The following is a 15,966-nucleotide window of genomic DNA, read 5'->3' as shown; positions in this document are numbered from 1 at the left end:
GCAGTAGGGCAGAAGAGCAGGTGGGGTGGCCACAGCTTCTTCATGGTGGTGGCGGTTCTTTACAGATGAGCTAGGTATTCCTAGCTGTGACTTTGCAGGCTGTGCCAGGTAAGGAGGAAACCAGGACTGAGACAGCACAGAGGGGAGTGATCTAGCTGATGCAGTCTTCAGCTCCAGAGAGCTGAGAGTGCATTCTGCTTCCTGCCAGTCTGAGACCATGCAGACAGGACTGAAAGGGGAGAAGGGCTCTAGATTCTATTCTGGCACTGATTAGCTGTGTGACTTCAGGCAGGTAGCTGCTTCTGCTACCAAATGAGTGATTAACCTGCCCTGCCTACCTGAGAGAATAAAAGTAGGGATTAGATGAAACCACTTGAGACTGTTAGAAGGGTTTACTGACCTATGATACTATTACTGCATCTTAGAGATCCTCTGCATTTAAATATGTAAGGGGGAAAAAAGCTAATGGTTGAAGATGTTTAATCACACTCAGAATTCCCCATGTCTTAGGAAGTTCATACAGTGCTCTCGATGGCTCTCGAAAATCAAGGTGAGGAAGCAGGAAATGTTCTGTTGAAGTTCTGCTGAGGCTCCGAAGCCTCGTTCCATGTACGGTTTCAGTTTCATAAGGCTCTGTGCTTTTCCTAAGTGCCTCAGAGATGCCCAGCAATTTTGGTTACATCATCAGTCTGGCATTTAATCTTACTTAAGTTAGATGTATATTTTGCTCATCAGATTCTTAGGTTAGCAAATATAGGTATGTTTGTATGGGTTTTTCTACTGGCCTGTCCTTTCTGTTTTCTCAGTGTTATTTTTTTTTTCTTAATCAATGGAGGTTTTATTACCCTTTCTGATCCTGTCAGACCTTGTCAGACATAATGATTTTCCTGTTCTGCTCTGATTTCAGAAGTCATCCAACACTTTTTTTTTTTAATGTGTTTGTTTGTCAGCTCCCCTGTTGGAGCCTGAGTGTTTCCTCATGTAGTATAGACTCTAGCTGACAGATAATGCAGGCTGTCCTCTTTCTGTTTCCTGGCAGGCCATGCATTTTGATGTGAACAAGTGATCTTGCCTTGTATCTGCACAGTTGTGTTTGTAGGAAAATGGCAGGAAGAAGGTGCGTTAAGTGACAATGATATCACAACATGGATTTTCGAGAACAGTGAGGTTGAAGGAGAGTTTAGTATTGAAAGTGAGCATGAAGAAACTCTTCCTATATGCAATGATGTTAGTTTCAGGGAATCTGAAGCTAGTGATGAAGAGAAAGTGATCATAATACAGAACCTGTAACGACTAGCTGGAAGGTTTATCCTGGTGGTTGTGGTGATCTTGTAAAGTTCCCATACTCTATCACACAATAAGTACTCACCCTTCTTCAGAGCGCTCTTTCAAAAACTGACCTTGAATATTTCTAGCTCTTTTTCTCAGCTGATCTTATTGGTGAAATTGGGACTGTGACAAATATGTATGCAGCAGAAAAAATAAAGAAGATGACTCCAGTAACAAAATACTCAATGTGGCGCTCATGGAAGGATATTTCATCAGAAGAAATGAAGGCTGCCTTTGGTTGAACATGGCTCTGAATTTTTTTTTATTGTTAAATCATAGCTGTGTACATTAGTGCAATCAAGGGGTACAATGTGCTGGTTTCATATACAATCTGAAATATTCTCATCAAACTGTTCAATCTCAGTGTTATTTTATCTCTGTGATTCCCTAGGGTCAGGCTGGCCTGACCCTCCTTCCTTCCTCCCCCACTCCCCTGAGCACTGTCTCAGACACAAAAGCCGTCTCTTTTCACTGGCTGCCAGAAACTTGGTTTCCTTAAGCAGAAGCAGAAGTTTTCTTCTCCTTCCATTGTGCTGGTGTTCACATCGTGCTTACGTTGCTTTACCAGTGGAGTGAGGACACCAATGAAGACTCCCCTTTGCACATCCTGGGCAAAGGAGGTGGCCTAAGAAGGAACACAGATGGCTTTTGTTTGCCTGGCAGTAACACAGGGTCTAGAAAACTTAAATTAGTAAGGACACTTGTAATATTGGAAGATTTCTTATAAGATCCAGGATTTCAATTTTGCATGGAAGATTGTTAGATGGCAACGCTGGGCAGCAGAAACCGGGGAGAACTGTCCCTTAGCCACGGCAGGGTCTTCCAGGGAGCATAGCTGCCACCCAGAGCTTTTCACTCCCTTCCTTTACCTAGGCAGGCATTTGTGTTTGTGTGACTCCTTCACACGTGTACAGCATCCTTCACAACTTGGCCCCAGCCTGCCTCTGCCCTTCTCTTCTGCCACACCCCACAGACATCCTTACAGTAGCTGTGCTACAAAATAGAGTTGTCTGCCTTGTTAAGCAAAAGTTATTCATGACACTTGTTAAATAAGGAAGACTTTATTTAAGAAGTCTCCTGAAGGGCAGCACCTGTGGCTCAACAGAGTAGGGCTCCAGTCCCATATGCCGGAGGTGGCGGGTTCAAACCCAGCCCCAGCCAAAAACTGCAAAAAAAAAAAAAAAAAAAGAAGTCTCCTGAAATGGTTTTGTAGTACCAGAGATCTGGCTCAACTCTTTTACAAAGACAGATGGGAATCTTGGGGTGGGGGAGTCCCTGAATGGAAACTTACTGAGCAGAAGTATCAGGGCAGGGGGACCTGACAGGATTCCTGCTGAGTGCAGGCAGGGTGGTGAGATACCAGGGTGGAGGGGATTCTCACTAAAACTGACACAGCAGGAGCGGTGATAAAACTGAACTCTACAAGGCCAGACACTGAAGCCCAACATCAAGGCTTTGAGGGCTTCGAGGAGCCTAACAGGAGTCAGGCCAAGGAAGGAGTCCTTGTCAGACTGAGTTTGCTTGCTTGTGTAGTTTACTTAACTTTTACCAGAAAGATTCATTTTGCAGACCCCTCTGGAGCACTGATGAGCCATAAGGTATGTGCTTGATCTGGCTGGCACTTGTTCAGTGTCTCCAGGTACAGTTCGCTCTTGAACAACTCTTTGAACTATGTGAGTCCACTTACATGTGGGGTTTTTTCGCAAGAAGTTACAGTGAGTGTGCCTGCCTCTCCTGCCTCCCCTTCCACTACCCCCATCTCTCCTGCCCCTGCCACCCCTGAGACAGCAAGGCCGCCTCCTCCTGAGCCTGCTCCTTGTGAAGACCCTGAGGGCGAGAGCCTTTGTGATGATCCACTTCCACATTTTAATGAATAGATTTCTCTTTCTTACGTTTTCTTAATAACGTTTTCTCTTCTCTAGCTTACTTTATCGTAAGAATACAGTATATAATATACATAACAAAATATGTGTTAATTGACTGGTTATGCTATCCATAGGCTTCTGGTCAATAGTAAGATATTAGTTAAGTTTGGGGGGAGTCAAAAGTTATACTCAGTTTTTACTGTGCTAGAGTCAGTGCTTCTAACCCCTGTGTTGTTCAAGAGTCAACTTTAGTACCGTTTTCAATTTTTATGGTATGTTAATCCAAAGCTTCTGAGAAGGGCAAGAAGCAGATGAACAAAGAGAACAGATGGGTCTGTTTCTGTGCTTAAGGTCATTTTCAAAACAAATATGTTTCTTTCATTTGGTTACTTGATTATATATTTGCAGACATTCTGCATAGTGAGGCAGAAGTTACAGCAGCATAATTACCAATTACCTTGGTTAGGATATCTGTTGTCAAACATTGCCTATTCTTTCCTAGAATTACAGGAAAATTGATAGATATATTAGCCTCATCACTGCATTTCTGAAATAAAATCAATTCAAGCTAGGGAGTAGTTACTTACTTTGTTGCTGCTCACTCTGGGTTCAAGAACTTGAAGAGGAGTGATTTATTTCCTTCCTTCCTTCCGTCCTCCCTCCCTTCGTTCCTCTCTCCCTCTTTCCCTTCCTCCTTCCCTCCCTCCCTCCATTCCTCCCTTTCTTTCTTCCATCTCACTTTGTCACTCTGGGTAGAGTACTGTGGCATCATAGCTCTCAGCAACCTCAAACTCTTGGGTTCAAACCATCCTCTTGCCTCAGCCTCCTGTGTACCTGTGTAGCTGGGACTACAGGCGCCTGCTGCAACACACAGCTAGTCTTTTGGTAGAGACAGGGTCTCATTCTTGTTCAGGCTGGTCTCAAACTCCTGAGCTCATGCAATCCACTTGCCTCAGCCTCCCAGAAGGCTAGGATTACAGGTGTGAATGAGCCATCACACCTAGCCAGAGGAGTGATTTTCTGAAACTTGGGCATTTGCTTTTCGAGTTTCCAGAATATGCCACATAGGTCAGGTTTTTAACTCACTGGGCCTGAGTTTTGCTCTTTGCTGGTTTAGAAACTTGTATTTTTCCAGGAGAAGTCAAGGGGAAATTTATGTCACCCTAACTCACAAGGGCTATTTATAAACTAGAATATTCATTTTTCGCACACTTATTATTGAGTGTGTGACCTTGTCCTAATCTCTGGGGGAAAGTCCCTGCCCTTTAGGAGCTTGTGGGACAGATATGTAAATAAATGTTATATATCATGTGCTAAATATAGAGTGACTTTACATCCTGGTCTTCCTGAGACTTCTCTGGTTTATGCCTGTTTGCCCCATATAATTAGTAAGAATGCTGTTCCCATTCACTTTCAAAACTATTTAAGCCCACAGTAGCAGTCTCTTATGAATGTTTGGGGTACAAAGATGACAGAAAGGAGGGCCCATCAGCCTGCTTCCCCTGAGTATATTCTTGAGCTGGGCAATGAATGACAAGTGGGCAGCCAAGGACTGGGAAGGTGGGGTGGGTGTAGGGCAGAGTTTCCTTTGGGATTGTGCTAAACTCTGCAGGGAAAAGGAGATTGTTCCTGAAGTGGCAATTGGTTGGTTCAAACTAGACATTGTTTGACAGATTTATCCTGTGATAACAATTTCCCAGGACAATAGGTAAACATACAGATTTCCACATCCTGCTAGCAGTTTGGATTATTTTTTGTTTGTTTATTTTTTTAAAGAAGCTCTCCTAGATGATTCTGGGGCATATTACAGGTTCATAACCAATTCTTTAATTGTGGCTAGCAATTCAAAGAGAAGGGAATAGAGGGGAGCAGGAACTGAACAGAGTACCAGTCACAGATCAACCAGACTGGGGTGACCTCAGGTGAGAAAGCGCTGGGAGGCAGAACCAAGTGGGAGTCATTCACAGCATATCTGTGAAAAGGGGGAGTATGGGAACTAAACCAATCACAGTGGGGAGGCAGAGGTATGAAAAGATTAGAGTACTGTTCAGGAGGAAGAAAGAAGACCTAGTGTATGCCAGCTATTGACTTACTGCAGTAATAATTCTCATTGACTTACTGCAGTAATATTTCTCAGCAACAGAACACTGTGTCAAATCCAGGAGCCTGGGGGACCCTATAACCTAAAAGTTTACTTGGTGAGCTTAAAGCTAAAAATATAAATAGTTTGATAGTATTGTGGCATATCTCATATGCCTTCCGGCCTAGTTTGGTTCTTTGTAGTCCCTAGAACTCCCATGACAGTTGTGTTTATCTCTGGGAAGAAACATGAATGAATTCTAAAGTATGCCAACCTCACAACCCTTTCTTTTTTTAGAGGAATTCTTGCCCTTTCCCATGGTAAGATGTCCAGCCAAGCCTTATCTTGTGTTCTTTTTACTTCTGTTTTTGTTATCTAGTGTGAAAGACAGTTATGATTCATCAGCAGTATATGTTCCAAACCCTTTCAAGGGAGATGGTCAGTCTCTTGCAAGTTTCAACATGCAGATTTTGTAGCTGTTCTCTCTGTGGGAACTTGCAGCACTTCACAGATTCACTGCAGTTCTGGGAAATTATCTCTAATAGTACAAGAAACACCTCATCTAAGCAAGGAGATCATTAAGCAGCCGATTCTTTTGGGAGAGGGTGCACCAGTGGTTTTCAGAGGAGTAATACCTAAATGAAATCCTTCTATGAGAAATGAGGAAAATCTGCTATTTCTATTCGCCTTCAAACATAAAGATGTCACCAGGCCTCTCTGGCTTACTACTCAAGTAGCAAATGAAGCCAGAAATCAAAGACTTAGAAAGTTATCAAAAGGAAGTCTCAAAAAAAGAGAATGGGAAACTCTTCAGGCTGTAATTTCACAGGGCAATTTTAGTACCCTTCCCAAGACTTGGCCACTTCAGAGGCGGTTTGGGAGGCAAGGCATCTTAAATTCTAGTCCTTGACCACCTTGCGCTGTTGCTGAGGGATTTCCAAATCCTGGGAGTGAGAGAGATGAAGACCAACAGGCTGAAATCTTCCACGCTGCCAGTATCTGGGAGAGGGAAAAAACACCAGGCCACAGCGACCTCGAAGTTAGGACAGTGGGGCTGGTGGTGGTTGTTTAATAAGGGGCTTAACTTTGTGGTCCAATATCTTCAACGCCATTAAGTCCCAGTGGCAAGATGAAGACGTTAAAAAAAAAAAAGACAGAAGGAAAAGCGCAGCGTGCACGGCCTCGTAAAATGGATCTCCTCAGCCCTGACGCCCGCAGCGTTGCTGGGGGCGCCCGGGTCCGCGCCCTGCAGCCGCTTCCCGAAGTCAGGGCGCTACCAGCGTGGCGCCGCGGCGGGGGTGATCCGGTAGGCGCGCCGCAGACTTCAAAGGCCCGGCGCCACCGCCGCCCCCTCCCGCGCGCGCGGATAGTACGGTCCGAGGGGGCAGCTCCTGGGGCGCGGCCCCCGCAGCAGCTGATGCGCGCCTCGCTGTGGGGAGGCTGAAGCCTGAGGCCGAGGTCGAACCGCCAAGTGCCGCGGGCCGGGGCTCTGACGAGGCCGTGACGAGGCTGTGACGAGGTCCCAGGAGAGGCATTTTCACGGCGAGGGGGGCGCCGCGGCCGCACGGGTTGGGAAAGAGGACCGAGAGGAAGCGTCGCTGCCTGCCGGCGAGAGGAAGCGCTCCACCCGCGCCCCCGACGGCGCTCGGTTAACCACATCCGCACCTCGGCTGGAAACGCTTACTGGCGCCTATCACCGGTTCCCTCCATTTTGAAAGGGAAAAAAGGCTCTTCCCCCCTTACCCTACTCCTAGGAGCTGGAGCCGGAGGAGCCGCGCTCATGGCGTTCAGCCCTTGGCAGATCCTGTCCCCCGTGCAGTGGGCGAAGTGGACGTGGTCCGCGGTGCGCGGCGGGGACGCCGGGGAGGACGAGGCCGGTGGGCCCGAGGGCGACCCCGAGGAGGAGGACTCGCAAGCCGAGACCAAATCCTTGAGTTTCAGGCAAGTACACAGCATCCCTGCTGAGATGTAGACGCGCTGCCATCCATCTGTCCATCCGCGGCTCATTCTGTGTGCGTGTGTGTGGTCGCCCGCCCGCGTAACCATGTTCGTGGCGATGCTACGTCCCTGCCCGTGACCACATCCCCTCTGTACATTGGAAAGTTCAGGATGTTCTGTCCTCCGTTTATTTTCTGTCCCCGGTTTTGCTTGAGTGCTTACTGAACTCGACCCGGAATCTGCAGTCTCCGCAACCCCATTCGCCTAGGCCACTCTGTCAGAGCTTCCATCCGCCAGTCCCTGCCCCAACACACACACACACACAAGGGTAGTGTCATTGATCACATCTGGTGAGTCTTGGAGCCCTCCTGGCTCTCTCTCACACACACACACACAACTCCGTGCCCCCCAAATGTAGCCCCGGTAAAGTAAGTCGTGTGATGACAGGCCCCTGGCAGCTGGTGAGAAATGGTGGTCCCTGCCGAGCTGTCACCCTCGTGATTGCGAAAGGCAGGTGACAGCATTCCTAGTCTCTGGCAGAGTTGAGTTCCAAACAGGTAAAGGCCTGCCAAGGGAGGGGAAAAGGAAGGGCTACAATTGCTTTAATTTGGGGGTGGAACCAATGTTGATATTTAAGCTTCTGGGAAGAGGCTCTTGTGAGAAAAGCAGTCTGTTGGACTCTATCAGAAGGAAGAATGACCTCAAAAATAGATGGTGCTGGAGAACATCTGTAAAGAATGGAGGAGATTTCAGAGATAGGATGTTAGGCAGAGAAACCTGAGAGAGGGCACTGCTAAAAACCGCTGCAGTCTTCTGCAGACCAGTCTGTGAGGAGGATCAGTTGATTGTGAAGTTAGACAAACATGCTCGACTTTGTGGATATACAGATTTTACAGGGTGTCAGAAATACCGTTGAAAGTGGTAATTCCTCATTTTTCCCCTTTGGCAGCTCGGATTCTGAAGGTAATTTTGAGACCCCTGAAGCTGAAACCCCGATCAGATCACCTCTCAAGGAATCCTGTGATTCATCACTAGGATTAACAGGATCTGGGGCCAAAACCCAAGGTAAAGAAAAACCTTTATTTTTTGCTTCTTTTATTTTAAGGTTTTGAAAAGTGTAAATAAAGGAAAGGGAGGGAAAAAAATGTTAGTTTAGGACCATTTAAAAGGGTTGTCTGTTTTTAAAGCTCTTAGCTTATTTGCAGGGTGTTTTTGGTTTGTTTTTTTTTATGGAGCGTGGTAATCAGAGACTTTCTTCCCTGAGTAGCGTTTGTACATTTGCAGTGTGACATTATTATTATCAGACATTCGTCAGTCCCTAAAAATAAAGATGTATATAATAATGCACTGTGGTGGGGTTCTGTTTATATTTGGCATCAGAAATTCCTCAGGCTAAGTTGCTTTCTACTGGGATGCAGTTAGAGACAAAAATTAACAGGTTAAGTGTTGACTTTTTTTCAATAGGGAGGAATCTTAAGAGACTGTTTCAAATTGCTTACCTCTCCCATTTCAACGCAGGAGTGGTGGGGGAGCCCTCTAGTCTGCCTAAGGAAAGCTGGCACACAGAGTCTCGCCCAGACCCTCAGAGCCCAACCTTGCCCTTTATCTACAGGAGCTTCTCTTGTCCCACTTAATTAGCAGAAACCTTTTTTGTCTTATAGTCAGTTCTGAGTAAAATTTCACCTATCCCCATAGAATTCATTTGTTTGTTTAGTAAACAGAATGCACTGTGATTCAGCAGTGAAGTCCTACTCTCACTGAGCTAACATATAAGATGAACCTTTTTAAGGGTTAAGCAAAATATTTATGTTAGCTATGTTAAATATTGTGGAGAAAAATAAAGCAGAAAAGGGGGAATAGAGGACATTGAATGAGTAAAGGGAATATTGAAGGGAGTTAGGGGAAGCATTTGTGATAAGGTGACTCCAGCAGAGCCCTAAAGGGAAATTGAGGGAGCAAGCCTTGTTTGTATATTCCTGGAGAAAGAACCCTTCCAGCAGGGGGAATGCGTCTGCAGAGGTCTGAGATAGGACCAGCCTACCATTGTTGAGGCCCTCCGGTGGGAAGGCTCATGGCATATTTGAGGACCAGGTAGGAGGCCAGTGTGACCAGCGTGGAGTAACTAGGCATGGAGCAGGAAGATACTACTATATTAGTAGATCATACTATAAAATGATTTATGATTTTTTTTCTAAGTGACGTGGAAAGCGGCTGGAGGGTGTAAATAGAGCAGTCGTAATTAAGGACCACAAACTGAATAGCTAAAGGAACAGAAGTTGATTCTCTCACAGCTCTGGAGAACTGAATCCAGACCTAGAAGTCAGAAATCAAGGTCTTGACAAGGCCATGCTCCCTCTGAAGGCTCTAGGAAGGATCCTTCTGTGCTGCTTCCAGCTCCTGGGGGTTGTCCGCAAGCCTTGGTGCTCTTTGGCTTGTGGCAGCATAAGTCCAATGTTTGCACTATCAAGAGGTCTTTTTGCTGTATGTCTGTTGTCTTTACATGGCCTTCTTAGAAGGATACCAATCATTAAATTTAGGGCCACCCTAATGCAGTATGACCTCATCTTAACCTTTAGTAGGTCTCCAAAGATAGTATTTCCAAATAAGGTCATATTCACAGGTACCAAGAGTTAGGGCTTTAACATACCTTTTTAAGAGATACAGTTAACCCCACACCAGAGGGCCTTGAGCATAGGATTGTGCTTTGAATTCCTTTTTAAAACGTTCACAGTCTGCTGTCTGGGGCAGGGACTTTCAATGGATGTACTTTTCATGTGGTTTCCCTATTCCTGTGTCTGACACTGTTGCCCTGCAGTGGCAGGTAGAGTCAGCTGTCGGTTATTTAGTTATCTAATTTTTTAACTATGAATCTCCTCTCCCCAGTTATTGTATTTTATTGCTTAGTAATTTCTTTTCAGGTTGCCTAGGGAGGTCAAGTCACTGTGGTTATAAACTTTGTAATGGAGTTGGAATTATTGATAAAATGGCATCAGCTTTTTTTATTTGTTTTTGCTTTAAATTTAGAGCTCCATGCTGTGCTTATCCTGCTGAGAATTCAGCAGTAGTCTTAACCTGTCCCGGGATGTATTTTCTCATTGTTCTAGGCAAGGAGGACATGGGAACAGGCAAGTTTATTTTTATTTATTATTTTTTTGAGACAGAGTCTCACTATGTTGCCCTTGGTAGAGTGCTGTGGCGTCACAGCTCACAGCAACCTCCAACTCTTGTGCTTAAGCTATTCTCTTGCCTCAGCCTCCCAAGTAGCTGGAACTACAGGCACCCACCACAATGGCTGGTTATTTTTCTGTTGCAGTTGTCATTGTTGTTTTTAGCTGGCCTGGGCCAGGTTCGAACTCGCCAGCCTCGGTGTATGTGGCCGGCGCCCTACCCACTGAGCTATAGGTGCTGCCCAGAACAGGCAAATTTATACACTGGGGAACTGGTGTATGGCACATAGGTGTGCAGATTCCCTGTGAGGCATGAGGATGCTACTTGTTCTTGTAGTGTTCCTTTTCCTCGCAAAAGATTGGCAGATAAGAAAGGAAATTTTAAAGCTCAAAAGAACTACTTGCGCCTGTAGTCCCAGCTATTTGGGAGGCTGAGACAAGAGAATCACCTAAGCCCAAGAGCTGGAGTTTGCTGTGAGCTGTGATGTCACAGCACTCTACCGAGGGTGACAAAGCGAGACTGTCTCTAAAAAAAATTTTAAAAAAAGAACTACTTGGTGCCTTTCCCATAAAATTTAAATAAAGCTCCTAAGACACATGTTAAATAGCTGTTTGAAAGCCTCTTTGAATTGACCTCAGCCTGGGCAGCCCTTCATCATTTTGTCAGCTGCCAGACAGATTCATACTGACGGTTTCATACAGCCAGATTCTTTGCCAATTAAATAGGCCCCCCAAAGCCACAGAGACCCAATTGTTTGGTCCTTCCTGTGCCAGTGACTCTCACACTCGATTTCATTCTCTCTAAAAGGAAAACTTTTAAATGTTTTTCTTTTAGAGAGTTTATAGATGAGGAAAGCTTTGTGATGTAGTTCATGATTACAGCCTGCAATTGCAGAAGTGGCAGGGGGCTGTGTACAGTCTAGGAAACAATTCTGCATATTTCAAAATCTTTCAATTTAGGGTCTTTAAATGATAGGGTGATTGCTCATCAGCCTGTAGTGTCCTGCCTTCTAGGGCTCCTTCCACATCTGGAGCCAGTCCAAAGTCTTACTGATGGCTTTGTCATATATTCAACTGAAGCCTGGGTCTGACCAAGGAAGATTACAGTGGGCAGAAATTCCTTAAGAGTCATTTCATGTTGAAGTTTAATTTCTAGGACTTGATGATTCCCTTTCTCCCCAGATTGTTGATTGGGTTTTTTTGTTTGTTTTATGATAAAGTTAGTCTATCATAGTTCTGTGATTCCAGGACATGGTTAGATAGCAGTTATAGATTATACATGTAAGACTAATGACTTATGAGTGCTAGCCAGTCAAGAGTTGGAATTAACATATGTAGAGATTCTGGGTTCCGGGTGTATTTACAGCCCTGGAACATGTGCTACATCCCATGTACTAGACCCATGGCTCCTGTGCTGACTTCCATATAATTCTCTGAACTCAGGGAAGCATCTATTTTGAAATGACTTTTCTTTTTCTTTCTCTTTTTTTTTTTTTTGTTTGTTTTTGGCCACCTCAAGCATGTGGGGCTAACGCCCTACTCCTTTGAGCCATGGACGCCGCCTGAAATAACTTTTCTATTTATTGGAAGGATTTTAGGAACTTAAAGTATCTAAACTCTATAATGAAATAGAAAACACAACTATAGCCCAGGATGAAGGAAGAGGAAAAGGGGAAGGGGAGGTTGGATGGAGGGAGGGTAAACAGTGCACATTGCAAGGGTACATGTTAAATCTATTAAGGGTAGAGTGTAAATGTCTTTAGTATTATTATTTTTTATTAAATCATAACTTTGTACATTGATGCATTTATGGGGTTTAGTGTACTGCTTTGATATACAATGTGAAATGCTTACATTGAACTAAGTAACACATCCGTCATAATTATACTCATTTCTTAATAGATCTGAAATGTACCATTGCATCATGCACATTAGGTGAAATCCCCCCAAATACCCTCACACCTCCCATATCCCCCCTCCTCTTCTCTTCTACTTTCTGGACTATAGTTAGATTTTGCCATTCATATGAATATATAGGTGATTATATATTGATTTCATAGTAGTATTGAGCACATTGGATACTTTTTTTTCCATTCTTGAGGTACTTTACTAAGAAGAATATGTTCCAGCTCCATCCAGGTAAACATAAAAGATGTGAAGTCTCCATCTTTTTTATGGCTGCATAGTATTCCATGGTGTACATATACCACAATTTGTTAATCCATTCATGGGTCTGTGGGCACTTGGGCTGTCTCCGTGTCTTGGCTATTATGAGTTGGGCTGCAATAAACATTCTGGTGCAAATGTCTTTGTTGTAAAATAATTTTTGATCATCTGGGTATATACCCAGTAGAGGAATTGGAGGATCAAATGGTAGGTCTACTTTCAGTTCCTTGAGTGTTCTCCAAACTTCTTTCCAAAATGGTCGTATTAGCTTGCATTCCCACCAGCAGTGTAGAAGCATTCCCTTCTCTCTGCATGCACACCACATCCATAGTTTTGGGATTTTGTGATGTGGGCTAATCTTACTGGAGTTAGATGATATCTCAAAGTGGTTTTGATTTGCATTTCTCTGATGATTAAGGATGATGAGCATTTTTTTATGTGTTTGTAAGCCATGCGCCTGTCTTCATCAGAGAAGTTTCTGTTCAAGTCTCTCTCTTTTTTTTTTATTTATTAAATCATAGCTGTGTACATTAATGCAATCAAGAGGCACCATACACTGGTTTTATAGACCATTTGACATATTTTCATCACACTGGTTAACATAGCCTTCCTGGCATTTTCTTAGTTATTGTGTTAAGCCATTTGTATTCTACCTTTACTAAGTTTCACATGTACCCTTGTAAGATGCACCATTGGGTGTAATCCCACCAATCACCCTCCCTCCGCCCACCCTCCCTCTCCCCCTTACCCATATTCTTAGGTTATAACTGGGTTATAGCTTTCATATGAAAGCCATAAATTAGTTTCATAGTAGGGCTGAGTACATTGGATACTTTTTCTTCCATTCTTGTTCAAGTCTCTTTTGCCCACATAGAAATGGGGTTATTTATTCTTTTCTTATTGATTAGTTTGCATTCTCTGTGGATTCTAGTTATCAGACCTTTGTCGGAAGTGTAACCTGCAAAAATCCTCTCCCATTCTGAAGGTTATCTGTTTGCTTTACTTACCGTGCTCTTGGCTGTGCAAAAGCTTTTTAGTTTGATCACATCCCAGTAATGTATTTTTTGGTGTTGCTTCAATTGCTCGGGAGGCGGGGGTGGGGTGGGGGTGGGTCTTCCTCATAAAATGTTCTCCCAGGCCAATATCTTCAAGTGTTTTCCCTGCACTCTCTTCTAGTATTTTTATAGTTTCATGTCTTAAGTTTAAATCTTTTATCTAGTGAGAATCAATTTTTGTTAATGGTGAAAGGTGGGGGTCCAGTTTCAGTCATCTACAGGTTTCCATCCAGTTCACCCAGTTCACTCCATATAGGGAGTCTTTCCCTCACTCTATTTTTGATAGGTTTGTCGAAGATCAGATGACGATAAGTAGCTGGGTTCATCTCTTGGTTCTCTATTCTGTTCCATAAATCTACCTTGAGTATAAATGTCTTAACACAATAATTAAGTGAGGTTAAAGCTATGTTAACCAGTTTGATGTAAGCATTCCAAATTATATATAAAATCAGCACATTGTACCCCATAAATGCATTAATATATACAGTTATAATTTAATAAAGAAAAGAGTTGTTTGGGGTGGCACCTGTGGCTCAAGGAGTAGGGCACCGGCCCCATATATCGGAGGTGGCAGGTTCAAACCTGGCCCCGGCCAAAAACTACAAAAAAAAAAAAAGAGTTGTTTGGCAGGAATTAAACAGTAAATAAGATTGTTTTTTGGTTTTGGGGTTTTTTTGGAGGCAGAGTCTCATTCTGTCACTGTGAGTAGAGTGCTGTCATGTCATAGCTCACAGCAACCTCAAACTCTTGGGCTCACGCGATTCTCTTGCCTCAGCCTCCTGAGTAGCACTGTAGGCACCTGCCGCAAAGCCTGGCTATTCTTCTATTTTTAGTAGAGATGGGGTCTCGCTCTGTGCTGGCTGATGACTCGAACTCCTGAGTTCAGTGACTTCACCAGCCTTGGGCTCCCATGAGCCACCACACCCCATGTATTTTTTTTTTCAAAGCCACAAATAGAAGCTGGTTCAGACTACCTGATAAAATTCTACCCAAAGAAAGTTCTTGAAAATACCAAACTAAGCTCAGCACCTGTGGCTCAAGCAACTATGGCGCCAGCCACATACATACACCTGAGCTGGCGGGTTCGAATCCAGCCTGGGCGCGCCAAACAGCAATGACGGCTGCAACCAAAAAAACTAGTCAGGTGTTGTTGCAGGTGCCTGTGGTCCCAGCTACTTGGGAAGCAGAGGCACGAGAATTGCTTGAGCCCAGGAGTTGGAGGTTGCTGTGAGCTGTGATGCCACGGTACTCTACCCAGGGCGACAGCTTGAGGCTTTGTCTAAAAAAAAAAGAAAGAAAGAAAATACCAAACTAATGACTGTAAACTTTGGGCTGATAGTTCTATATTTGCTATTTGTCTGTCTTCTCCCACAAAAGATATTCAAAGCTGCTGCTGTTATATTCTTTCTCTTTGCTAGGAAATACATTGGTGCAGAAACATCCTTTTTCTTTTTCTTTTTTATTTTTGTGCTTATAGGGGACTTAGAAGCTGTGGTTTTGTCCATCTGTTTTAGCCACAAGAACTGCAGTGGATGTACCCTGCCACTTGAGTTCCTGTTCCCCCTCAAGCGCTCACACCTTTATTTACAGATTATTACCTTTCTTTGAGAAAGAGAATCTTAATACAGAAGCTTTCACATCATACTTGGGACAACTAGTTAAGCCTACCCAGTTTGAAGTGCTAATTAGATGCCTCAGTATTTTTAAAACATACTGTAGTTGTTCAGAGTAGAAGGAGAGAGTTAAATGGGCTCAGTCTGCAGATCCTTACTGCTGCAGCCCTTGGGGAGTACAGAATTGCTTGTTGACCCGGTTTTGGTCTAGCTCAGAATCGGCCAAGTGTGACTCAAAGGCCAGATCTGGCCTGGTACCTGTTTTTTTTTTTTTTTTGGCCGAGGCTGGGTTTGAACCCGCCACCTCCGGCATATGGGACCGGCGCCCTACTCCTTGAGCCACAGGCGCCGCCCCTGGTACCTGTTTTTATATGAGTTTTACATTTTTAAATGGCTGAGAAAAAAATGTTGTGATATATGAAAACCATATGAAATTCAGATTTCAGAGCCCATAAATAAAGTTCACTGGAACATGGCCATGTTCATTTGCCTGGATGCTTTCACAGAGCAATGGCAGTGACCGAATGTCTGGCAAAGGCCTAAAATATTTACTGTCTGATCCTTTAGAGAAAAGTTTGTCAACTATATCTATACTTAGGACAATTTTAGTAAACCTATGAAGTCTAAGTAATTTTTTGTTTGTTTATACAGAATCTCACTCTGTCACTGGGTAGAGGGTCGTGGTGTCATTATAACTCACAGCAACCTCAAACTCCTGGGTCAAGTGATCCTCTGCTTTATCCTCCTGAGTAG

At 44.0% G+C, this 15,966-nt stretch overlaps 1 protein-coding gene across 4 annotated transcripts in view; it reads left to right on the top strand.

Moving 5' to 3' along the window:
- Positions 1-15,966, top strand: part of TACC1 (transforming acidic coiled-coil containing protein 1) — a 105,055-nt gene that overhangs the window by 25,395 nt on the left and 63,694 nt on the right. Inside the window, exons 2-3 of one of the 4 annotated variants that reach the window (XM_053578726.1) lie at positions 7,029-7,215; positions 8,162-8,277. In XM_053578726.1, coding sequence (XP_053434701.1) covers positions 7,055-7,215; positions 8,162-8,277 — 277 coding nt within the window. In that variant the 5' untranslated portion in view covers positions 7,029-7,054. Of the gene's footprint in view, positions 1-6,717; positions 7,216-8,161; positions 8,278-15,966 lie in introns of those variants that run through there. The other 3 variants (XM_053578725.1, XM_053578727.1, XM_053578728.1) reach the window with 3 other exon arrangements.

This window comes from Nycticebus coucang, chromosome 24 (assembly GCF_027406575.1).
Source record: "Nycticebus coucang isolate mNycCou1 chromosome 24, mNycCou1.pri, whole genome shotgun sequence".
NCBI classification, from domain to species: Eukaryota; Metazoa; Chordata; class Mammalia; order Primates; family Lorisidae; genus Nycticebus; species Nycticebus coucang.
The sequence above is the reverse complement of the archived record's forward strand: the minus strand, read 5'-3'. Positions and strand labels throughout refer to the sequence as shown.